The sequence below is a fragment of the Triturus cristatus genome, chromosome 5_1 (assembly GCF_964204655.1).
Source record: "Triturus cristatus chromosome 5_1, aTriCri1.1, whole genome shotgun sequence".
Taxonomy (NCBI): Eukaryota; Metazoa; Chordata; class Amphibia; order Caudata; family Salamandridae; genus Triturus; species Triturus cristatus.
The window spans coordinates 348,889,152-348,915,579 of NC_140587.1; the positions used below are offsets into that span (position 1 = coordinate 348,889,152).

General features: G+C 39.4%; 1 protein-coding gene across 1 annotated transcript in view; it reads left to right on the top strand.

Moving 5' to 3' along the window:
- The window catches only part of CSMD3 (CUB and Sushi multiple domains 3), a 2,836,509-nt gene that overhangs the window by 1,630,179 nt on the left and 1,179,902 nt on the right, over positions 1–26,428 (top strand). Inside the window, exon 18 of the mRNA XM_085605076.1 lies at positions 3,692–3,880. Within this exon, the coding sequence (XP_085461202.1) occupies positions 3,692–3,880 (189 nt within the window). The remainder of the gene's footprint in view (positions 1–3,691; positions 3,881–26,428) is intronic.

Below are 26,428 nucleotides of genomic sequence, written 5' to 3' on the forward strand. Positions count from 1 at the left end.
TGGGGCTGCGCACAGCTCCTCCCCTCCCATCCTGGCAGGATTGCATATCCTGCCAGCACTAAGTCCCTGTCTGTGTCAGTGTCTTGGAGGAATACAGAACAACCAACTGCCATGCTAATCAAGGTGATATGACCCAGCACACAGGCTGCAGGCACCAAATGGTTAGGACAAGAAAAAGCCAACTTTATCAAAGTGTCATTTTCTGAATTGTGACTTAAAATGTGACTTTGCCATTAAAGAAGATTCAACATTTCAATTGTTTAGACACCAACCATGGCATTTCTACCTGTTCCGAAACAAACATTATCACTTATTGAAATGTATTAAGGTATCCCAGTGTGAAAGGTAAGCCTTACAGTAGTGAAAAACAAATTTGTGATTTGTTCACTACCAGGACATGTAAAAGTTAAAACATGTCCAACTTTTTAAATACGATGCACCCTGTCATATGGGCTGCTTAGGGCCCAATTTAGGGGTGTATTAAAACTGGAATTTTAGACCTGATAATAGGTTTATTTTGCCAGGTCAAAATTGCGGTTTAAATCTACACACAGCCTGCAATGGCAGGCCTGAGCAATGTTTTAAAATGCTACTTAAGTGGGTGGCACAATAAGTGTTGCTTGCCTACTAATAGCATTTAATGCAGGCCCTGGGTACATGTTGTACTACTTTACTAGGGACTTATATATAAGCTAAATGTGCAATCAGGTGTAGGCCAATTTTACCCTGTTTTAAAGAGTGAGTGCAAACACTTTAGCAATGGTATAGTGCACAGAGTCCTAAAGCCAACACAATTTAATTTCAACAAGCAGGAGGGGAGTATGCAACATATTTGGGGGGGAAGACAAACCTAAGGCTGGCAGGTCTAACCAGAGGTACACAATAAGGCACTCTTATATAGTTTAATTTTGGATTTCCATCCATTAGCTCAGTACATTCTAGACTTTTTTTTGGGGGGGTACAGATATAAATGACACTAAACTATTCAATATGCATCATTCTTTGATATATGATTTCCTTTGAAAGCTCCACTTAACAATCCATTAAGAGCATTTGAATTATTTTCAATACAAATAGCATCAAGCTCATTTAAACAGAATTCACATCCAGAAGTAGTTGAAAGCCAATAAAAAAGGCTCTTCTACAATAGTTCTCTTACAATGACCCTTACAATCGAAAAGTACAGGCCAGCATGATTTGTGCTTTGCTTTAGGACACCTACTTTGTCAGGGATGTCAGAAATATATACAAAAACAAGTTTAACATAAGACCCAAAGATTGAAATAAAGCTGAAAACATTAAACTGCAAAAGACAGAATTTTAGACATATATAGTTAGAGAATATATTTTGAAAGGAGACAAATGACCAATACACCAAACTCCATTTAAACAGCCTCAAATTTGCCATTTAGCTACAACAAGTTCCGCACCATTTGAACTCTTGACATTAATCATTAGTAGTAAACATAAATAGCAAATGTAAACCTCCACTAAATGATCAAACACAAATAAAATCTGGGAATACCCACAATTGTTTTATGTTACCATACATATTAACGCATAATAGGCAGAAGCACATAGAGAAAAAGCACCTTCAATCCCATGTTGAACTGAATGCTAAGGATAATGTGTCATATCCTTTATCCTAATATTTTACATATCTCTTGTCATTATGACTTTTGGCCAAATGATCCAGAATATTAAGTACATTCACTAGTTATTAGATCCATAAAAGCTCTGGAAGAAAATACATATCTTGGTCTGGCTTCATAAAATTGCAAATTTAAAAAGTAGCTTTTCATTACAAATACGTCCATATAGTAGAAAATATAAATTTAAAGATTGTTTTTTAAATTATTAGTGTCCAAAACTATTAACATATTGCAATTAATTTAATGTATACTGAAATTCATTTAATTACTAATTCCTGAACTTACTCATGATTTTCAATTAATAACATGCTATTAATGTATATTAAAGCTTGATTCACCCAAATGTTCTTGGGCTATAGGCATCATCGTTTTACCATCTCATAATATTTCATATCTTTTCAAGTGCTTGAAAAAAGCATGCACGCTGACCCCTAAGTGATCTAAATAAAACACAATATGGAATCATATAAGGCACTTAAAGTCGCTATTAAACAAGGCATCAAAATAAAAAACAAACTGGAACTACCTGTATTTAGCAAAAATGAACACTTACTCTTCAAGAGAGGTTAGGCGTTGGTTCTCATTAATGCTTATTATATGCAGTACCGTGGTCTCTACAATTCACTAACATTTACTTTTCAAATGAGGTACACTAAACCATGAGTTTACTCACTGGAGCATTACACCATTTTCCACGATAACCATGGTGCATTTTGCTCAATTTCAGCAGAAATTGTAATGGAAATTATGTATTGTCTAAAGAATAATTTGTGTTTTTGAATTAAGTTTAGTGTTATTTATATCTGTAACCCCCTAACCTTAGAATTAAAATATTTATTAAATTGCATACAATTTTCTTCTGTAGACTACTACATTTCATACCACATCTCTGCACCGAGAACATTATGGGATGCAAATCTGAAGTTAAGAATAGTAAAATATATTTAACTATTTAGAGTTACCTTCATAATATTTTTATATTTGATGTTTTTGCTATGACATTTTTTTGGGCATGATAAAATACAATATTGTAGGAAATCTGGATCTATGTTTGCCCCTCCTCTGTATGAAGGGAATTTAGAGAAGGTTGTTCCCTATGAAAGAATGTCTCACTAATGCTGGGATCAGGAAAGAAGTGATAATTATCAGCTGGCCTACTCAAAAATGTTTATATTTGCTAAGTTGAATTTAGCTGCTCAGCTTTGCACCTCTCAAAATGTGAGTTTTCAGTTGTGTTTCACAGAAACAGGATTAGTGGAATTTTACATTCACAAATTGCTTAGGTAAGAGGTATTATCTGTTGGTTTTAAAGGATTTTTGCATTTGTAAAGCTAGAACATGTTCAAGGATTGTAGATAATGCTTGGAAGTGCAGCCTAGAGTTTTAAGTAAACACACACAACCCTATACATTATTCAGAGCATTCAGTGTACTTTGCAAGTAGTTTCCCATTCTGCCAAAATATGCAAAATTGAGTCAAAGTTAGAAATAGTTGTCTCATGGTTAGAGCACATACCATATCCAACAGAGGGCCTAAGATAATGGTTTCTCAAGTGAAGCAAATATTTTCTCTGTGGGAAAAAAAGGTAAATGTGTCACAGTTATGTTTGCATAATTTTCCACCTGGTTAAATTCCACTTGTATACATTTTACAAATGTAAGTACTCCTGAAGATTTATGGCTAGCATTGGTTATGAGAAAGATAAAAGGGTCTTAGTGGCAAATCATGGTAAGGTGCTACGCCACAGCATTTTCAAACACCACTCAGCACCACTGCAAGTATGCCATTTGTGCCAAGCAAAGGAGTAATCCAAAGAGAGTAAATCTTAAACTTTTTTAAACGCCTTAAGAGAACCAGAACAGCAATATTGTTTACTAATTCATCTGTTTGATTTAATGGTAATTCGGCTACCTAGTGGCAAGATGGAAAACAGCTTAAAGATTCCATTTGTATTTGATTGGACAGCTGCATAAAACATCAATTTAAATTTAGCAGTGACTTGCTTGTAATGCTTTTTGCATTCATGTCTTTCTTCACAGGTGTGACAGTTGATACATACTCATGTCTGGATCCTGGCATACCTGTGCATGGATTACGTTATGGACAAGATTTTTCTATAGGTTCCACTGTGTCATTTGGTTGCCATCCAGGATACACACTAAGCCACGAAGAACCTCTTTTGTGTGAAAAAAATCACTGGTGGAGCCATCCTCTTCCAACTTGTGATGGTAAGAATTTACCAATATGCCATTTAAGATAATGTAACAAGAATAATGATCTGAGCTTGCACTATATAAAAAATGAAATATGACATGTGGGAAATGTATTTGAAAAGCAATTGTTCTAAATTCCCTTTTGTCTTTCTGTGTTACTCACTTTATTCGCAACTTCTGGGGAGAGAACACTTCAGAGAATCCAGTGTAGAATAGTGTATGCAGTTACTTCTTTACATTGCACACATTCGGTATTAAACAATGATTTTTTTTAATGCAAGGGAGCTGCTTATGAATAACCTTTTTATAAAACAGTTCCCACAGCTTGGGGAACAGCTTGGCATACATCTCCATAATAGGAGTTGCATCCTCCGGATACCCAACAAACAACCATATATTCAGCAAGCCAAAAGTATATTTCAGTTAACAGGTTTAAATTAGACAAAACCTGGGGCCAAGTGACCCATCAAAAATTGTTGGCTAGTAGGGGAAGGGGCACCTATATGTAATGCTGGGTGCCTGGGCGACTAAGAGCATCCCCCTTGAAAGAGGTGATCAAGGAATTATGGTCACTATCAGTGCGATTGTCAATTTTCATATCCTCAAGGAACAGCGATAGATTTAGATCACCAGGACATGAACCCCCTTTGAAGGTGGGTGCAACGTCAGGGTCAGAGCGGGTACGTCCCCTACAGGGCTCCTAAACCCCTCCCTGTTATGACTGAGGCTAGCTGGAGAGACATTTTGGGGGAAAACCTTAAAGGTCTACCTGTTAAAGTAGGTATTTTCCACTGCTCATCCTTCAACTCGGTCAAGGAATTATTACAACATGAGGGCTTAAAGGTGACATTAAAGTCACCAGTAATAATAATTCTAGCATACTTCTGGTGGGATTTTATAAGGACCTCTGGAAGCTCAAAATCTGGGGAATCCACATTGGCAGATGCCGACCTTATGTAAACATTGAAAATTACCAAACTCAAACCTGAGAAAAGCCTAATGCAAACCCTAATTAGATCGTGATAATCCACATGAATCACTGAATGGGACTAGTGGGCAAAGTTCTTAGCCAGGGTCAATAACCCCCCTGAAGGATGACCACATTTCCAGGGTAGAATGGCATCAACATTATAGGAGGTGAATCCATTAAGATACTACTTATCCACAGCCCAAGTTTCTTGAAAAGCACATACATCAAATTCCCCAATATAAGTACCCAACGCAGGATCACAAAGTTTGGAGTTAATACCATCCAGATGATATGACATTTGAAATATGTGTTTGGAAGTTCTACTCTTGGTTCAATGCAATCTTAACCATACACGTCTCCTGCGAGTGACTGACTTGGCTAACCCCTTTGGTCACCCTAGTGTACTCTGGAGTCACCTTGAGGCCCTCATCATCAGTTACTCCTAATTCTGCATTAGTAGTTTGACTAGTTGCACCTTCCACCCAACCAAGACACGCTGAATCCCAACCCTCGACCCCCAGAAAGGAATTACCTGAAGGCCCACACTATCAGTTGCACCTGGATTAATATTGCTGGTTGGGCCACCAACCTGGCAACTTAGACAGGCATTTGAGCTGGCACTGGTGCCCACCAGTTCAGTATCTTTTAAGGTGCCTAAGGGATTATAGAGAGACCCGCGATGGTTGGATACTTCGAAGCAGGAGGTGGGATGTAACCTGAACCAAATGGCTGTGGGGAGAGGCCCAACCATGGAGCTAGTGCACAACTCTAAGCTAATAGGCCCAATCAACCAATGACTTGTCCTTCATCATCACAGATATATAATCGAACCCTGAGGCACACATCGGGTAGCGTTTGACATGAACAATATCAGATCTTATTACCGATAAGCATTTACACTTAATTCTAAACCAGTGTATGGCCTTATTGGCTAATGATTCTGTGTCCCCATATGAACCAGTGGCAAATTTGGGAACCAGGTTCATATAAACTACCTTAATGGATCTGCTTGACACTCCGGGTGGGCTGTTACATGTTCTGGGATGTTATAATGTGGCTTAGGTGGCTTGTTAGATTGTTCCAAACTTCCTAGGGCCAGGGGTAGGCAAATCGATCGTCCACGAGGCTGCCACACCCGTTTGGACAATGTTGGAAGTCTGTAACTGATGATGTCTGGGTTGGCATCTTCGGAATGTTGGTTTATAATTGGAACCCTCGCTGAAGGCATCAAACCCAGGTTTGCCCTAGATGTAGGCACAGGGACTGAGCTAGCCAGAGTGGGAGTTGGAACCATGATGTGTGCCTATGCCAGGATAGTCAGCATTTCGACTAGGGTTCACGGTAGTGATGTTACCTGCCCCACAATTACAATTTTGGTTAGCTATGAGCTTTAATTTCCCAAGATCTTCAAATCATGCATTAAGCTTCCCCACTAATGATGTTATCTTGTACATCACAATATAAAGTGCTTAAGCCCTCGCCCACACCACCCTCTTCTGGAATTAGAAAACTGACATTAGTGGCTTGAGACGTGGTCTGGAAGGTAGCCTAACAGCACCCCTAGGATTTGTTTGAGGGCCAGGGCTCTGTATGTCCAATAGCGCAAACCTATTGTGACATGGGATATAAGGAAGAGTAGTGATTATTGGGAAGAGCGGTACAATCACTGTCAAAGATGGTCCATCAGAATCTGCAGTTTCAATAGGCGCACTAAGCCCGCCCCATTACTATTATCACCACTATTTTGTGATTTGTTTTCTGTCTACACATGGCATTCACAGGTTTCTGAACAGTCTTAGCAACCAGAATCGGTTCTTTACTTTTCAAGATAGACTCACCTTCTTCAATGAGAAGTTATTGGGCTGTCATATAAGATCATTATATTTTAATTCAAGACAATGGGTGCCTAACCAAACAATATCTTGATTTTAAGATTGAACTGCACTTTGAATCATTCCTAGATAACATTACGCCCCCATGCTGAAAGTCTGTGTGTAAGATTCCGAATCCGTAATTTACCACTTAAAGCTTTCACTATGAAATGGCAAAACAAATTCTCTTCCAATATCTGCCTGGCCTGTGGTCCTGTGGTATAGGTCCCAAAACTGAGGAGCATATATTGTTCTGTTGTCTCATGTACTTAAAGGCCCGATGCAAATGGATTTGCCCTGTGTGCCTAAATTTAGGGACCAGGATATGTTCTGTAGCCCTCAGAGTGTTGAAAACTGATACTTTTAATGATATAGTCTTTGCTGTGTGCCATTGTTAGTTAACTGTCTGGTATAAGATGGAAACAATTTTAGATTGAATGCTAGTACTTTCCTAGGGCACCATGATGGCTTTGAATCTTATCCAAATTGTCTTGAGGTTTTGCTAACTGGTTCTTTGTTATTAGCTCTTGCACAAACAAATTATGTGCTTTATGACTAAATGTGTATTTTAGAATTCTTGTTTATATTTATTTTACTATCCTCTCACGTTAAAGTATGCACAGTTTTAATAATGTGTCTGAGCTTCTGGAGAGTCCCAATTAAATTGTTGGTGAATTTTTATTAAATATCACTTTTATTCACTTTGCAATTGATATCTAGTGTGTGGTATAAAATATTGATGTTTTACCATATGCATAACTATAAACTTTTGTTTCAATTAGTTACTGTGTGTCCAATGTATGCATGTATATATATATATATATCGCTATTTTTTTCTTGCTAATGCACCTTTCTATGATTTATTTTGCTACTGCTTTTATTATTACGATGGTCTCATACCAGAATAAAGTAAACTTGACTAATGTAAGTTTCAGTAACAAGCAAAGCTGACCATTTTCTCTACACCAATTGTTAGGAGTGTTCAGATTTGTGTAAAGCCGGAAGTCTTCCAATTTCCAAATGTAGAGAGCCTCAAAATGCTAAATGTTTATAGAATTTCAAAATCCCTATTCCCCACTCTTGTGCATTTAAACACCCAGCATAGAAGATGTTTTTCAAGAAATGTTTGATCACAGATATTAGAGTAGATAAAAAAAATGGGAAGATAAGCAAACTTTGTGGATAGAAATATTGAGAGGGAAAATATCTACATTGGCATATGCGTCTTCAATTGATGCCAATCTAGGGAGACTGGTTAGGAATATATACCATAGGTACAAATGAGTGATGGGGATTGAAGAGAGACATAACATCTGCATATTGAGCTATGTAAAGATGAGTATGTCTATAGAATACTGAGACAGAAAGAGATGTGCTCAAAGTTGAATGCATATTCCTCTGACTGCGAGAAGTCCGTCTGCACAAATAGCTCTCCCATTTTTTTCTGGACATTTTTATCTTAATTGCCCTCTCTTTCATCCTGTGGTGCATGCACTTTATGTAATGAATTCCCTAGAAGTACTTGTTGCTGGCAAAGTTGGTGGATACACTGTGTAGTTACAGAATGCAACAGTGGCATTGGTACTGCATGTGCAGTCCATGTTGATTTGTTTTTTCTGTTGGTTAATGGTGTGAGGTTGCTTTGAGTGTGTGTGTGGGTGGAAGTTTGAAATTATGAAAATGGAATGAAACAAGTAATAGGGGCACTCATCCTGCTTTCTTCCACTCCTTTTCATCCATGCCTTGACCTGACCCATGCAGGAGATAAGAAGGAATTATACTTTTCTCTGTTCCTGCTCAGCCACAGCTCACCTCATTCCAAATATGGACCACTTAGGTTTTGAGAAAAAGGTGACAGCCGATTTAGGGGTTTCTGTCCCACTCTGTCATGTCCAGCTTTACTACCCAATAAAAAGTTGTATTTCTGATTGAAGTCATAACTGGCCCTGAAAATGTAGAGATTTGGAATTGCAACTCGCTGTAAAGTTGTTAGATATTCATAAAAATTCCAAGCCTTCTCCAGAGCTCCACCTTCACAAGAGCTAATATTGAGGTAACTCTGCTAGAGTTTAGAGCTTTGCAGAACTAGGAAAGCCTTCTCAGGTGATTTGCTAAGTGGATAAACCAGTTTGTGAGAAATGTGGATATCCTTATGTATATAAAACATTGCTTGATATTATCGAGACCAGAAGGAACATGGTAGAGCATTATTATCTTTCCAGTTTCATTGGGTGGGAGGAGTTAAAAATGCCTTCATCTGATTGCATCATCTGCCAGATGATTTTAAGTATCTTTAGCAGCATCAATTTTCTCACTCATACAAGATCTATTTTCCACCTTGTCAGTTGTCTTCAGACAACTTATATTCCATGAGACATATCAGTAAGAAATACTCATTTGACCAATAGCTTCAAAGCAGACTTTCCTCTTAAATTCTGGCTATGAATAAATATCTGACAAATCGGGATTGCTACTTTGTGTGAGTTATGTGCCACCCTTATAAATTGTGATATTTTTTACTCAAAGTACTTGTAAAAATAATCTCTTAACAACTATTGTGAGAGAACAGATTCTCGGCAGGAGAAATGTGTTATTTTTCTTTATGTCTACCACAATTCTTTAACCAGTACATCCCAACACTCTATCACTGTCTGGCTAATCAGAGCCTCTTTGCTACTGCAAGGCTCTATACACGTTGCCCAGATTCCATAATTTACCTTGCTGGGTCCTCTTCTCTGAAACTCACTCCCTGTTGCCATCTCAAGATTGTCCTCAAAGTGCTTTTCTTCAAACTTGAATTATAAATTCAACTACTGGCTTCCACTTCACCCCTAAGTTCCTCAATGCCAAATGTATTTAAATCACTTCTACACATTTAAAAATGTGCTTAATGTATACAATGTAACACAGTCAACATATCATTCTCTACTCACCCTGCACTGGCTCCCCTCACCAGACCTTAGCATTTTCAAAATCAGCTGCATCATTTACAAAGCCCTTCACAACAAGCACCCCACTTATCTTGCAGGGAAGCTCACCAACTCTGATTGATCTTGGCATACCCACAGCCAGGACACCATCAGACTGCAGGACAAGAAGTGTGAAAGAAAAATAAAAAGACAGCAGGCGTTTTCCATCTATGCGCCCAGGATCTTGAACAATATCCTTATATCTGTCAAGACCACCCCAGAGCTGCTCCAATTTAGGAATGAATTAAAAAAATCACCTCTTTAAAGCATCTACATCACAATGCATTAACAATCCATAAGTCAGCTTCCTCTACTATTATTCACTAACTTTAAGCTTTCTTTTGACCATGTACAGCTTTTAGCATACATATACCTGCAAAACCTTCAAAAATACTACTGCTTTTCAACAAGTGAAAATGTTCTGAAATGATGGCAATGTTAAAACGTCTGTGTATGCCTGTATGTGAGCATGTTTGTGTGGTGAATGGATGGAGTGAAACATTTCTTTTATACTTCAGTTCATAGTGAATGTGTAGTCCTAGTAGTTGCATTCCATATCATTGAGAAACATTCATATCGCGTGTCTATCCCTCAAGTCACAAGTCACAAAATATCCCATAAATAACTAGTCTTTTGGCACAAATATCATAAGGACCACATTACTCAATTCTGTAAACCCCCAGAGTGACAGCTGTATGCACTCATAGTTTGAGCTGTTGGAGAGGAATAAAATCAACCTGAAGAAAGAATAGACTCAGGCAGCAGATTGTTATGGCAGGCACCGAAGGATGATCTTATGATGCTGAATTTGTAAAATGATGAGTGCCGGCACCGGAAGCACTGCTCAGAAGCCCGTGGCCACCACTAGTCAATGTCAGTGCACCGAATACCACGGCTGCATTAATCCACCTCACACCTCCTTAATCCACTGCCGGACACCCCATTCCCCTTTATCTCAGTCTTGTAGGCTCTTCCTTTCACCTTGGTGACTGATTTCTGTCTGTCTCTTCCTCCTATACCATTTCTGTGTTTTTCCTCTTTTGCTCGTGGGAAATGTCTGCTGAGGAAAAATAAGTGCCGGTCCCCAAAAAGGCGTGCCAGTGGCCCCCAGCAGCAGCCATCAGCACTGAATACAAGCAAGCATGCATTTGATTCATCAACTATTTTGAAGGTGCATATGTGTACATAGAATCCATAGTAGTTAACATAATCCTTCTATGCAGAAACACTGTTTTCTTAAGTATAGTCAATGAATGAGGTAGGTTTGTGGGAGTCTGCAGGAGTGTCTTTGTCTAGCACACTACAGTTAGGCTGCAAGTGTGACTATATGTTTAGCGATTAAAAGTTCAAGGATAAATATTTTAAATCAGTGCATGATGTTTGCGTTATTTAGCACTTTGGAACTATTACCTCTCAAAAAATATAGTTCATGAAGTGAATTACCAATGAGGCCAAGATGTTCTTGAATGAAAGAATGTTGAAGATGAGCTTATTCTTTTCTTCATGTAAAAAGTTCATCATGTTCTTCATTATATGCCAATGGCTGGAAAATAATTTACCATTTCCTACCACATCTAGCTCTTTTGCCACATCTCTAAACACTATTTTTCACTAAGCCACAATATGTTAATGTGAATAATATTTGTGCAACTATCATTGTGCATGTGTGGTTGCAACTCATGTTTTATATTAAACTTGTTACATTTGAGTTTAAAACTCAGTCTTAACTCAATATACTATGGATTTTGTAGAGATTTACACAAGACCTCTATATTATAACATTCAGGGACCATTAGGAAACTCTGTACTCCATCTAATTCATTTTATTATTACTATTGGAAGGGTTGCTTAAAATTACCTTGATGGCATCATGTGTGCTTCTGGACTAATAAAGTGTCACCATTATCCATGTTTCGATTCCAAAAGCAGAAATGTTCGATGATTAAATGCTTCTTGAAACTAGATCCTCATATTTATTTCTGTCATCAAAGTTGCAATATTCTAATGCAGAACTCAAACCCAGGACAAAATATGTATCATAGAAAGATAAGCTAGTTGTAAGAGACACAATTCCCTTTGTTGATTTATCGTATTGCCAGGGGCATTTTAGACCCACTGGTGATTTTACAGAACTGTGCAATGTACAGCTGAAGGACAGGAAATGGCACAAAGTGGAAATTACAGAAACTTAGCAGGACTCTCACAGCCCTATTCACGTTCTGTTTCAGCTTCATGACACCTAAGAACAGTGGTAGCAACAGCAATGCTGGGAGCAGAGGGTGGGGGAGAAATAGTAAGCTGGTACCCATATCTGATGTTATGAACTGGTCAACTGATCTTTTTAGATTTTTAGAATTTTCAAGTTTACCACTATCACAAAAGATCTCCTCTAAAAGAGTAAATTCTGTTTCTAATTCTACTTACCTCTGTTTTTTAAATCTGCCACATTCTTAAGTGTACGAAGATAAGCATTAGCTTTTAAACCATGCTCACCTCATCGATGATCAAAAACTTCTGTTTCTTCAATACTCTTTTTATTTTAAGTAGATAAAACAACATTGCTCTGACAGTAGTATATTATCACATGGCATTGAGACACAGTACGATGACCAATTGCCCCAGGTCTTCAGATATTCCTAGTTTCCCCTCCCCCCAACAACATCAAACACCTCAGCCATATTATCCAGTCACTTTTATTACAAAATTTTAAGTTGCACTAGCCAGAATTGTAAGCATATAGCCTCCTCCCTAGGAGGCCATTCATCATATTCCAGACTCCCTAGGTCACACTCCTAGCTTTTTTGGAGTTGGGTCAACAGTTCAGGGGAGTTATTTAATAGTTTGAATATATATTATCAATGTCCCTATTTTTAATATATCTATCAATTCGGTTTGGTGACTGTCAAATTTTAACAAACTTTCACTTCAAATTTCTTGTCACAGAAAAGGATAAGTACCATTCTCTACAAGAAAGAACTAGTAATGGCAATCCCCCCCCTCTTTTCCCCCTAATAGTGATATAGTTAACAAATCATAACACTCCCTTCATATTTTCTTTTTCGTATACTAGTTTTTATTGGTCAATTTTTTTTATCCTTTATTAGTCTCCTGATAAGGAGCCCAATCTGTTAATGTCTATGGGTGGATTCATGACTCTGTCTCAACACCCATCGCAACACCTTCGTGTAACTTCATGAAAGGGTCAACAATTCATATGGGAGTTTGTTAAAGCATTTAGAAATACAGTCCTATTATTTTCAACCACATTTGAGATCCAATCATAGTACTGAATTAGGAAATTGCTGTTTGACAATACATACTACTTCAAAAGGACTTTGTTTTCTAGTACTAAAGTACAGTGTACTTCGAATCCTTCCCCCACACTTCTTTATAGCAGTTGTCATAGCAGCCCCCTTTGAAACACTCTACTGTACCAGCGAGTCAAAGGTTTACAGCACTTTATAACATGATCATACCAGTTTCAAGTTCAACTGTAGCAGGAGTGGTGGCTGCTTGAAAATCTAAGAATATCAACAATAGTGTAACTTCTCTTAAATGTATTCAGAAACGATTGCAGGTTTACATACATACAGGCATTAAAACACTACCCATTTTTAGCTACAGAATTAATTATACCACCCAGTCAAATACGTCCTTTTCTTAAACCAGGTCCAGTCCTCCATTTAACTGCCTTTCATTCGACCAATTGTCACATTCAGCTTCATACTTCTCCTGTGTGCTACTGCTCCTTCCTTCAAAATGGTTGGAGTATGTTTTGTGGGACAGAGACTATGCTAGAAAGAGCGGTATTGACAGGAACCTGGGTTCGCCTAATGTGGACATTACTTGGATTGGCCAGAGAGGGTTAAAGTGGCAGCAATTGCTGCCTTCAGATGAGAGCATTGCAGATTGCCATCACACAGACCTCTTAATTGTGCACTGTGGTGGCAATGACCTAGGCACACTTTCTGGAGTAGGATTGGAAATCACAATAAAGGAGACCTTTGGCCAATTATTGGCACTTTTCCCTCACACTGTCTTCGTGTACTCCAACATGTGCCAAAGGCAGGAATGGAACTGGTCAGATAAATTCTGTCCACAAATAGACAAAGTCAGGAAACATGTTGATAAAACTGTTTCTGCATTGTGAGCTCCATCTACAACAACAACTTGCACTTTGACATGGAGCATATATATAGAAGTGATGGAGTACATTTCTCTGAGAAAGGCAACAGGATATTCCTTAACAACTTCTAAAACTGCATTTGTTTTATGTGTAGATATTATCTACACACATAAACCCAGAGGCTCTACTAAGAGCCACCCTATTACCAAACATTAAATAATTTTCATTTTAAAACCTTATTATAAGAAAATAATTTTGTAGTGGTGGCTCCATCGCGCAGCCGCAAAGCAAAAGCATGAATTCAATGCACAACAGCACATTTAAGATTTATAACTCTCAGATTGACTTTATGCACAAGACAAGGGCTCTGTGAGTAGTTCTATAAGTATCTAAGTTTGTGTTAGAGTGGGCACATATGTTTCACAGTGTCTGTGACTACATGCATTACTTTTTGAGTGGAAATGTGGGTAGGTGCATGCTTGTCTGAGAGGGTCTGTGAGAGGATGCATCAGTGTCTCAGTACTTCTGAGAGTGGGGGCATGAGTGTCTGAGTGGATCTCTGAATGGGTGCATAAGTCTCTGAGTGACTCTATTAGTGGGTCTGTGAATGGATGCATTAGTGTCTTTGTGTGTCTGTGAGTGGATGCATTAGTCTGTCAGCAGGTGTGTGAGTCAGTGTATGAGTGTCTGAATGGGTGCATTTGTAACTCAGTGGGTCTGTGAGTAGATGCATTAGTGTCTGAGTGGGTCTGTGAGTGGGTTTATGATTGTCTGAGTAGACTGTAAGTGGGTACAAGAGGCTGTGAGTGGGTGCAATAGTCTCTGAATGGATCTGTGAGTGGATGCATGAATGTCTGAGTGGTTCTTTGAATGGGTGCAAGTGTCTCTGAGTGGGTCAATAAGTGGGTACGTGAGTTTCTGACTGTGTGTGTTAGTGTCTGAGTGGGTCTGCGAGTGCATGCATGAGAGTCTGAATGGCCTGTGGCTGGGTGCATGAGTCTCTGAGTGGGTCTGTGATTGGATTTGTGAGTGTCTGAGTGGGTCTGTGACTGGGATCATGAGCCTCTGAGTGGGTCTGTGACTGGGTGTATGAGTCTCTGAGTGAGTCTGTGAGTGGATTTATAACTCTCTGAGTGAATCTGTTAGTAAGTGTATGTGTCTCTTAGTGGGTCTGGGAGTGGGTGCATGAGTCTGAGTTTCTCTGTGAGTGGGTGCATGACTCTCTCAGTGGGGCTGCCAGTAGATGCATGAATGTCTGAGTGGGTCTATCAGTGGATGCATACATTTCTGAGTGGGTCTGTGAGTAGGTGTGTGAGTGTCTGAGTGGGTTTCTGAGTGGGTGCATGGGTCTGTGACTGGGATCATGAGCCTCTGAGTGGGTCTGTGACTGGGTGTATGAGTGTCTCAGTTGGTCTGTGAGTCGGTTTATGAGTCTGAGTGTTTCTGTGAGTGAGTGCATATGTCTCTGAGTGGATATGTGACTAAGTGTGTGACTCAATGTTGGCCTGTGAGTGCATGCATTAGTGTGCAAGTAAATGTGTGAATTTTGTTTCTGGCAAGGTTTGTGACTCCACGTGATGCTACACGGGGGGGCTGCACTGAGCATCACAATGGGTCGATGACTCCAACCACGTGTAAAAAACAGTTTTTCCATTTTCAAACTCATAAGTGGTTCCCTCACACAGCCGTATAATGTGCCCTCGGGGTGGAACCCCTACCCTGACCCCTTCTATATTTCCTAACCATATTTTTCATCCCCCGGGATCAAGTCCTGCTTAATGAAATGGTAGGGGCAACTTTCTACACAGGTTGTGTCCACCCAATCACAGCGCTGCTCCTAGTGCATGGGTTAGTGAAGCTCTGCATAGGCCTTGCGAAGGATCCGCATCCCTTGATATCCATATTTAGTAAACTTTTAATAACCATAAAACTGCTGAATGGATTTACACCAAATAACAAAACACACTCTTTCCGAACCAAGAGCTAGCATTCTGCCAAATTTGGTGTAATTACATCCAGCGGTTCTGGCTGTAGTCATAGTCATAGGACAGTAAAGAGAAGTTTCACTGTCATCTGAATCAAGAGTTGGCTTTCTGATGAACCGACCGTGATGGTGGGACCGCCTACTTCGATTCAGCAGAATCGAAGGATTTGGGGTGCATACTTACCCATTTCCTTTTGTATCCCATGTGGATCCCTTTCTCCAGGTCCCACCTTCACAGCAGCATCATTGCCCCAAAGAAAACAACCCGGTTGGCACCAAAATTCAGGTAAGTCAGTATTGTACCATTTACCCATTGACTGGATTGGGCACATTTGGTCCAGACTCCAGTAATGGGTAAGTACTCATAGTAGGTATTTGTTCACATGTAGCAGCAGTCTTCAAGAGACCACCAGCGAGATGGCAGTAAGACCGTCAAACATGTAATCAAGCCCTAAGTCATGTAACAATCAATGGGAGACATCGTTTACCACGCATCCATTTCAACGTGGTACAATTACATCGTGGTTTTCTTTACGCAAGTTGATACATTGACTTGCACTGGAGGGCGCTGTAGACTTAGGAATTGTGTAAATTACTGTTTCCAACACCTTCCCTACTGTATGTAGACTGGAGTTCGAATAGTAATTTACACTATTCCTAAATCCAGCGCCCCTCCAGCGCAAGTCAATGTAACGACTTGCGTAGTGAAAACCGCAATCTAACAGACCACGTTGAAATGGCCCTCGTTGTATCGTCATACATCCAAATCAAATCTTGAGCACCTACACTTACTTCTTGTCTAATTTCATTCTAGCCAACAAAATATGTAAATGTAATGTTAAGAACATATTTCAATAAAGGGGGTTTTATCCAGCTTTTATGAGGACTGAAATTTAACTGGAAAGGATACCTTCAAACGTACTGTATGTTAATAATACATATTCATCTGACATAGCCAACTAGTTTTAAAGTGTAGTTGCTACTAAGAATTGCAGATAGCCTTTTTCTGTGCATAGTAATTTACAACTCAGATGCATTGCATTTGAATACATCTGCTGCTTTCATTGTCATCACATTTGCCACTCTGTGAATGCACATGCAAACGCATTCACACTCATGCTACATCTTTGCTGATTTTCCTACATACCCACAGCTCAACTTGTGTGCCCTATGCACCTGAGTGGGTTAATTATTAGCATATGTTCCGTATATGAAAACAAACTAATACAATTTTTGTAAACAAATTAGTACATGTTTTGTGCTCTGCTAGGACAAAACTGCTATGATCCTTAACATATATAGTTTAACTCACAATGGTATGTGAACTAATTCACTTACAGTAAGTGTATGGTCCTTTATGTTTGTAATTTTGTGGAAAAGATACTTGGTAGGTTAAATATGATTACTGCATTGAGGTTGCAGTAAAGAAACAGGTCCATTTCCCATTAAACGGAAACAGAACTTGGATCATTAGAGCTTTAATAGTGAATAAGAAAGTAATTGAAACAAATTGGAACATTAGTAATAAATTAGATATATTTTCTTGTACCCAAAACATTTCTGAACTGACATAGGAGGATAATTTTTATTTCCAAAGTGACAACTGCAGGGTAAATTGCATTTAGTCCTTACTGATTTTCTGTACTGTTATGATAAAATGTAAATAACATGAAAGTCTGTGGATTAGATTGTTGGATTGGTTCTCTTTCACGTCTTTGTTTCCTTCTTTGTCTTTTTCTTCCATACTCTATGTCTTAATCGTATATTCTTCTCCAGTTCACACTATTATTATAAACATAATCTTGACACTGGCTTAATGTTTATGAATGTTATGAACTAGGACGAGCAATCGTGGTAAAGGCAGTTACTCTGGGTATTTTATCTAATAGAGCAGAGCAAATATGAACAGCTGCTTTTAACTAATCATTGGTAACATTAAATTGCAAACAACCCTCCTGATTGTTTCGTGGTAAAAGAACCTTTACTCACAGACGCAACAGATTGTTGTCTATTAATTACAAAGTAGATGCCAGTTTTTATGATGAATGAACACAATAAGTGTTTTTGTTAATCCTAGATCGGCAGGCATTTCTCTTATATTGGTGGAAATGAAGGTTGAGAATACTCTGGTGTCAGAAATTTGGTTTTTTAAATTTGGGATTGGTGACCCTTAATGAACACAATCAGGTTCAGTTCATCCTTAGTTCTGATAGGATAGAATATGTGCTCAAGCTCTGGAAGGGAGTGTACACACAGCAGGCAATCCCCACTGAAGTGTGTTTCAAGTTCAAGCACAACCAACAGTGTTAAAGTAACGAACACAACATAAAAATAACCCCAAACCAGGCTCTGAAAAACGAGTCTTGTCTTTAATTGTTTGTAAGGCAATTAAGATCTCAGCTGGGAAAGTTGCTTATCACAGCAGCTGCTCGCTCTTGCAGATAAGTTGTGATGTTACAATGCACGTATAATAAACTATTGCAATAGAGTTACTATGTCATCCTATTACAGGTGACAAGTATATCACAACTAAACTGTGATAAGAAAATTAGAGACAGTTTTATAGAGAGAGTGCAATGAAAGGGATAAATACATTATGCAGCTAGTAGCTATAGTTCTGTATTGGCAGGTAATCTGAGTGGGTGGAAGGATTATTCTTCCTTTATAACAATTCACTTCATGTTTTATAGAATCATGTTTAGAAGCAATATACTGTAATACCGAAGGGTATTTTCTTGAGCTAAAACATGGATCGGGTTTTTATTGGGATGGGTTCACGCCAGCATCATTCAATTCATAATTACATCACAATCATTAAGGGATTTTGGACATCTTCAGAATTTTTTTAATCATAAATCTGCCTTTTGTAAGAGGCCCTATCAGGTTCTATCCATACAATACTCACTTTAAAGCAGGTCACTGATGATTCAGAAAACAAATTATTTCTTTTTCGAATCAAGCTTAGAGGCTAATGCACAAACGCGTCTTCATTTTGTGCAACACTGAATAAAAAGTAATCAGGATCTCAAATGTAAACTACTTGAATGTAATCCGAAGAGTGAGGAATGACTAATTACACTTTTATCATGAAACGTTTTTGCTCCACTATTCCTACAAATTAGATTTTATTCTTAAACCTCGTTATTTTAATAGAAACCTGAAATTTCAGAAGTATCTGCAACATGTTTCATTTGTTTTTAATGAACAGACAAGAGGCTTACAAGTGTGACATGTTTGAAAATCTATAATGTATCACATTATTCTACTGTCACATGTATAGTACTGTTGTAATGGAAAAAGGTACTTTCAGAGGCTTCACAAGCTAATGCAATAATATTAATGATATTTGTAAAGCGCAAACATATCACTTCTTAAGGTTTCAAGGCGCTGGGGGCCGTCATGGAGATTAAGTGAGCTATTGCCGAGAGTCACATGATGCGGAGTTGACCTGCTGCCAGCAATCAAACTATCAGCCTCACTCTCCGTAGTCAGCTGCTCTTGCGACTGCACCACACCTAATACTGCTAGTACTGAAACTGAAGATGTTAAAATGAGGCTCTCTATCTGTAAGTGTCTTGCACCCTGTCCAAATAGGGACCATTCCTTCAAGTCAGGGTAAGAGAGTTACACACCCAAGACAACCCGTGCTCACCACCTTGGTATCTTGGCACGAGCAGTCAGGCTTATCTCAGAAGCAATGTGTAAAGTATGTGTACATAACCCGCACAGTAACACAGTGAAAACACTAAAAAATGGACACCACAGAAACAAACTTTATTTTATTTATTTATTTGTAGAGTTTTATACATTGTGAACTTGACCCAAAGGATTCAGAGCGCTTCACAATATTTGCATAGCAGTAATATGGGGTTTACAGATTGAGGGAGACATAGTGGCAAAATTGGCAGTACATGAATGAAACATATGACAGCATTATTATCAGTAGTTGATATAATTTTTTGAGGTAGAAACAGCACATGAATATAGATATACATACTTTTTAACAGTGCATATTAGCAGTGCATGTTTGCACAGGCATAACATCAAAAACCAAGAAGGGAGTGAAGAGCTATATCAGTCATGGACTCAATCTCCTCTGTAAGTTATGAAAAAACAAAGAGTCCACTCAGAATTTACAAAATAAAGTGCTAACCTTCCAAAAAGTGACTAAACCCAAGTGAGCCGTTCGGTTACTAGCATGGGAAAGCAATAAAGTTTTTTTTAAATAACCCTCACCCACCAAAAGGTCCCTTGGTAGCATGCTTCATCATCGGGTTCTTCCCGCTCCGCTGCCGGCTGGGGTGTGCTACGACCGACAAATAAGTGGGAGCACTTTGGAGTGAAGTAAACTATGTGTATTGGTGTGAGAGTGGAAGGGTCAGGAATGAGTCAGTTTAAAAAATACCTGGCCTTATGGAAAAACTAAACTTAGTGCTCCATATAGCTGGTATTGATAAAAAACGGGGAAAGAAGGAGGGAAAAAAGCTGTAATGAGCAGCTCCCTCACTGGTCGACATGTTTCCAAGCCTACCCCTAAGCTTCTTCTTCAGGACCAAATACAATGATCCCTGTTACCACTCTGACTAATGCCTAGTGCTGTTAGCCTAATAGGTGTTTCAGATTAATATACTTCTGTACAAGACTTGGTAAAATTCTTTAATAAAGCGAATATACAATTTCTTAATTTTGACAATCTGGAAGGACAGAAGCAAAAAGAATTAGTAGTCTAGGTGCTCTTTGATATTATCATTACATATCTTCACCCTAATTGTGTGAGGAAAAAATGTGATATATTTTTTCTCTGTGATATATTTTTCACTCCATGCACAATATTGCATAAATCATGTGATTCGTGCTGCCCTCTCTTTAAAAAAAGGACATACAAGACATAACAAAACATATAACATTAAAGCAAACACACACTCTCGCATTTTCATCAGTTGTGCAGAGACCTTAGCCTTTTTTTTAAAAAAGGTGTTTTTTCACTCCTCAATAATGATGGAAGAAAATGGTAGAGAAACAAACATTATAGGTTTCCTAATTGGACCCCATGAGCATCAACACGGGAGGGAGGAGCGCTTGTAGTCAAACAATGTTGGTTTAAATGAAAAATATTTGATTTAGAAACTAGCTACAAAGTACTGATCATCTGTCCTGGTGTTGAGGTCAGTAGAACCCAATAGCATGGTGGCCTAAACTATCGGCTGTGCAGTACTTCATCAAAGCATCTCTCTCACCCATAGAACAAAGCCTGCCCGTGGCTCCGTCGAACACTGAATCCTCGCAGAGGCCCGATATTTGTATCTGGAACGAGCTGCAATCAGTGACATGCAACTCTATTCAGCTGCATGAGAGCCTTGCTTCCGAATGCTATTGTCTACTAGAACGTAAACCTCACTAAGATGGCTGCCTTCAAATGGACCCATTTCCTGGTTGGAATATATTTCGGGACGAGTGTTCGCGGCTGCTGTAGAAACATTATTGTGCCTTCCTATTGCATTTCATAAAATAAATGTAGCAGCGTATTTCTACATAAAATAAAAACTATTTGTTATTATTGTTATTAACCTGTAATGATTTGTGTTCAAAAATGTTATAGTCGCTCATAAGGAAATCAGGTTGCTTCCCAATGTGTCTTGCGCCCTGTCTTCCCATGCTCATTCTTTTTAGTAGAACAGTTATTATCGCTAACAGGGAAAGGACAGGGTGTTGCCGATAAAGGAAAAACCTTAACCTTGTGCATTACTTATTTGCCCGTTATTTTTGGCCAGCGTATTGTGTCCTGAATACTAGTAGATAGTATTGTTGCTACATCTGTGCTTCCAAATATTTAAAAAGGGGAAAAAAGGGAAACGTATGCCAAGGGTATCATGGTGGAACCATGGGGTATATATATATCAGTTTGTGAGTGCACCTTTTGATAATAAATGGTGCTTCATTCATCTAAACCGAGACATAGTTGCACATTATCAATGTTAAAGCAGGCTGGTGCTAAGAGATGTATTTGCCGAACTTGTGCTTAAAGGCACCATCTGCTTACTGTATGTGACTTTAGTGGTGGGCCTAGGGTACATTACTTGGTACAGGTTATAAGAGAATAATCTCATTTGTCCCCGAGGTATCTCATCATTAAGGCCCCCTATGTGGGTGCCAAGCGAAAAACCCATCAATGTTCCTTCTCAAACAGAGGTCCTTCTGTATCCAACTGTTTGATTACTGTGCATTGCAGATCCAATATTGTGTGGTTGGATTCAATGTAATGCGTGGACATCTTGGTTGTAGCTTTTCTGCATTTAACATTGCTCCTGTGTTCGCAGATGTGTACTTTTACAGGGCGCTTGGTCATCCCAATGTAATGGAGACCACATGGGCAAGTGATCATGTAGATCACATTTCTGCTGTTGCATGTTGTGAACCTTTGTTGCTCCCAACTGGTGTTGTTGTTAAAGATAATGTTTTTGCTTGTTCTTGTTAGGTGGCAAACGCTGCACTGTCCACAGGGGTGATGTCCTTTGAGTGGGGTAGGAGCGTCGTAGATATTGTGTGTGCTATTTGTTGGCATGGTCTTGTGTGAACTGCTAAGTCCCGTACACTTTTCCCTCTTCTATGTGAATACATGGGTTTGGGGAATTTCAAGTGTCCACAATTCAGTGTCTGCCAGTGTTGATTTATTATTTTAGTCACCTTGCTTTTCGTAGTGTTGGCTCCAATAAGGCCTCTCTTTTATTATTCCTTGCGCATTTGAAGGCACTGTCCACCACTCTCAATGGATAATTTCTTTGGGCTAGCTTCCTGCGTAGTTCTTCTGCTTGGGTTTTAAAATCCTTGACGTCAGAGCAATTTCTTCTCAATCTTAAAAATTGGCCATAGGGGGGATTGTCTCGTAAGTGACGGGGGTGAAAGCTGTCGTAGAGGAGGAGGCAATTATTTACCGTAGCCTTAAAGTGTGTGGTGGTTTTTAAGCTGCCTTCACTGGGGAAGATGTTGAGGTCTAGGAAAACAAGTTCCTTGTTTGAGATGGTGTTGGTAAATATCAAAAGTTGATTCTGGTTATTTAGCCAAACCATGAAATCATTTGCTGTCTCTTCATTCCCTTGCCAGATGACAAGCAAGTCATCTATATAACGTTTCCAAATGTTGATGTATCTTTGGTATGGATTATTCAGGTTGAATATTTTGTGTGACTCCAGGTGATGGACATACAAACCAGCTATGCTGGGAGCAAAGAGGCTCCCCACACTAGTGCCGTGTTTTTGTAGGTAAATGTTATTACCGGATTGGAAAAAGTTTTCTGTGAGAGCCAATCTGCAAGAGTCCATGACTGTGTTGCGTAGAGTCTGGTGTTCCAATTCGATCTCAAAAAGGATATCCTCTATGATACTTAGGGTCTCATCATGGGGAAGGCTGGTGTAGAGGCTCGCTACATCAAGTCCCATTAGTAATTCACTGGTGGGGTCGAAGGCCATGTCATTAAGGAGCCTCAGGACATCCTTGGTGTCCTTTAGGTTGGTGTCTGTTTGTTGTATCAAGGGGTGGAGGAACGCATCAGCAAATTTGGATAAAGGTTCCAAAATTGACCGAATACCTGAGACAATCCAGGCGGTTGGGATAGGTTCTAGTGAATTTTAGGTACTGTGTAAAAATACGGAGTAGTTGGTGATTTTGCTGTCAAGAAATCCCCTTCTTTTGTAGATAGCCAATTTTGGGAGTTGGCTTCCTCAACCATGTGTGCAATTTTTATCTGGATCGATTCTGTGGGGTCCTCTGCTAAAATCTCATAGTTCCTTCGATCCTGCAGGAGGTGCTGGCATACTTGATCGTATGATTCTGTAGATTGAATTACTATGGCACCTCCTTTATCGGCCAGTTTAATCACAATGTCACTGTTGTTGGCCAGTCTTGTATTGCTTGTTTTTGATCTTTAGTCATGTTATGGAAGGTACGGTGTTCAACCTGATCCATTTCTTGGATTTCTCAAAAGCTAACAACTCCACAGGTAGCAGGCTGTCTGGCATGGCAAGGTAAACGTAGATTTGACTCTCAGGCCTCTGTCACCATCCTTGTTGGATTGAGGTTCTTTGTCTTTGAAGTAGGTCTGTAGTTTAAAGTCTTCTTATGACCTCCTTTATTTCTTTGAAAAGTTTGAATTTGTCTAGCTTTTCAATTGGAACAAAGCCCAATCCTTTCTCCAGGATTTCTTTTTGTGGCTGTGTTTAAACATGATCTATGAGGTTCGCCACCAAATGACCTATATGTTGGTTCCTGGTTGGTTGCCTGTTGCTCCCGTCTCCTGGCCGATACCCTGGCCGCTTCTTCCTCTGTAGCCCAATAAACCTGATTCCTTTTCCGATTCCACCCCCTCCTGGGGCCTGTGCATAATCGTAAAAAATGAGGAGGGTTTTGTTGATAGTATTGAAGCTCTTGGGGGCCACTCCAGTGATTGAAGGGTGCCATGGGACCCTGTGGTGGTGGTGGACCGTAGGGACAGGGTGGATAAGGTGGGGGTCCCTCATAGTTGCTCCATCCTTGTGATCCTCGATAATTCATCCTCCTGCCTTGGTTCCTTCTGCCTTGGTAGTGGGAACCACTGTGTCTGCTAGACCCCGAGCTGTTGGAGCCTGAGTCAGAAGTGTCAGCATCGGTGTTGAAGTCCTGATGGTTAGGTGATGGGACATAATCATCCCGTATACCCTCTCGTGGGAGAACCGACCAGTGTCCTTCTTTAGTTTCACTTATTTGTTCTGTTTTAAGGTGGCTTCAAATTCGATCAAGGTCTGTTTCAGTTCCTCAAGGCATTTCTTTGAGGACGGTGACTGGTGTATAGCTTTTAAGACTTACCTCTATGGATTGTATTTCAATCTTTAGTCCTAGTGCTATGTGGATGGCTATTTTTATTATTAGTATGAGCCAGTCTCGTGTGCATTGCCAAGATATGAGGGACCAGTTTTCTTAAAAACCTTGTAATTCTGAAAAATAAAGGGTTCATTTTGAGCGATTAAACCCAGGGGAGCTGCGTTGGCTCTCAGATATTCGGTGATCAGGAGGCCGTGTAAAGCGGTTTTAATTTGTGTACGGCTAAGTGTGGCTAACTCATCCCAATCATTGTTGTCTGGGCTGGGTTCAGAATTAGTTAGTCCCTCAAAAAGGGTGATAGTGGATAGTATCCTTTCAACCTCCTATTCAGAATAGGTGAGGCCTATGATCTCTGCCATAATGGAGTGTATGTGTGAACCCTTAGGTGATCTGGACCGTTTGTATACTAAACTATTCCTGGGAGGCCAAACCCTTAACGAAAATATAATGGAGAAAACTCCCACAGTTGTGTGATGTCTCAATAATATCAAAAACCAAGAAGGGAGTGAAGAGATATATCAGTCGTGAACTCAATCTCCTCTGTAAGTTATGAAAAAAACCAAAAGAGTCCACTCAGAATTTACAAAATAAAGTGCTAACCTTCCAAAAAGTGACTAAACCCATGTGAACTGTTTGGTTACTAGCATGGGAAAGCAATAAAGTTTTTAAAATAACCCTCACCCACCAAAAGGTCCCTTGGTGGCATGCTTCATCATCGGGTTCTACATGTCGACCAACGAGGGAGCTGCTCATTAAAGCTTTGTTCCCTCCTTCTTTCCCTGTTTTTTATCAATACCAGCTATAGGGAGCATTGAAGTTTAGTTTTTACATAAAGCCAGGTATTTTTTAAACTCACTCATTCCTGACCCTTCCACTCTCACACAAATACACACAGTTTACTTCACTCCAAAGTGCTCCCACATATTCGTTTGTCATAGCACGCCCCATCACGCAGCGGGAAGAACCCGATGATGAAGCATGCCACCAAGGGACCTTTTGGTGGGTGAGGATTATTTGAAAAAACGTTATTGCTTTCCCATGCTAGTAACCAAATGGTTCACTTGGGTTTAGTCACTTTATGGAAGGTTAGCACTCTATTTTGTAAATTTTGAGTGGACTCTTTCTGCACAGGCATAAATATATAGTGGCAGTATGTAGACAAAATGTATGAAGATATTGAGATCAGTCACAAATATATTTTTTGGGGGTATACGTTTATAGATAATGTTTAGCAGCACATAGTTTTATATGCACAGGGTTACACAGGGAATAAGTAGACACACAAAGAGCCAAATGACAATGGCCTGCGGTGTGCAGTCGAATGGATTGTTTGTAGAGTTCTGGAGGTAAATTCAACCTATAGATATAAATATTGTTTTAATAACGCATATCAGCAGAACATATTGGGGTGGGCATACATACACAATGGCAGTGTGTAGGCGAGATATATGAAGATATTAGGATCCATAGCGGATACATTTTTTAGGTTGATAAGCTCATATATATGTAAATAATGTTTTAGCAGCGCATAGATACAATTACTTAGGGTTACATGGGGAATAACTGAACGTATATAGAGCCATATAATAACAGTGGACTGCGCTGTGTAGTTGAGTGGATAGGCAAGATAGCTCCGGGTAGGTGTGGCTAGGTGTGGGCCGCTTTGCAACAGGGGGAGAGTGAGCATAAGTGTTTTCACTAGGATAATGGTGCTGAGGCCTAGTTCTTGGCTTAGTGAGCGGCAGTGCTGGTCAGCTTTAGGAGGGTGGGTTCAGATATTTGTGATTCAA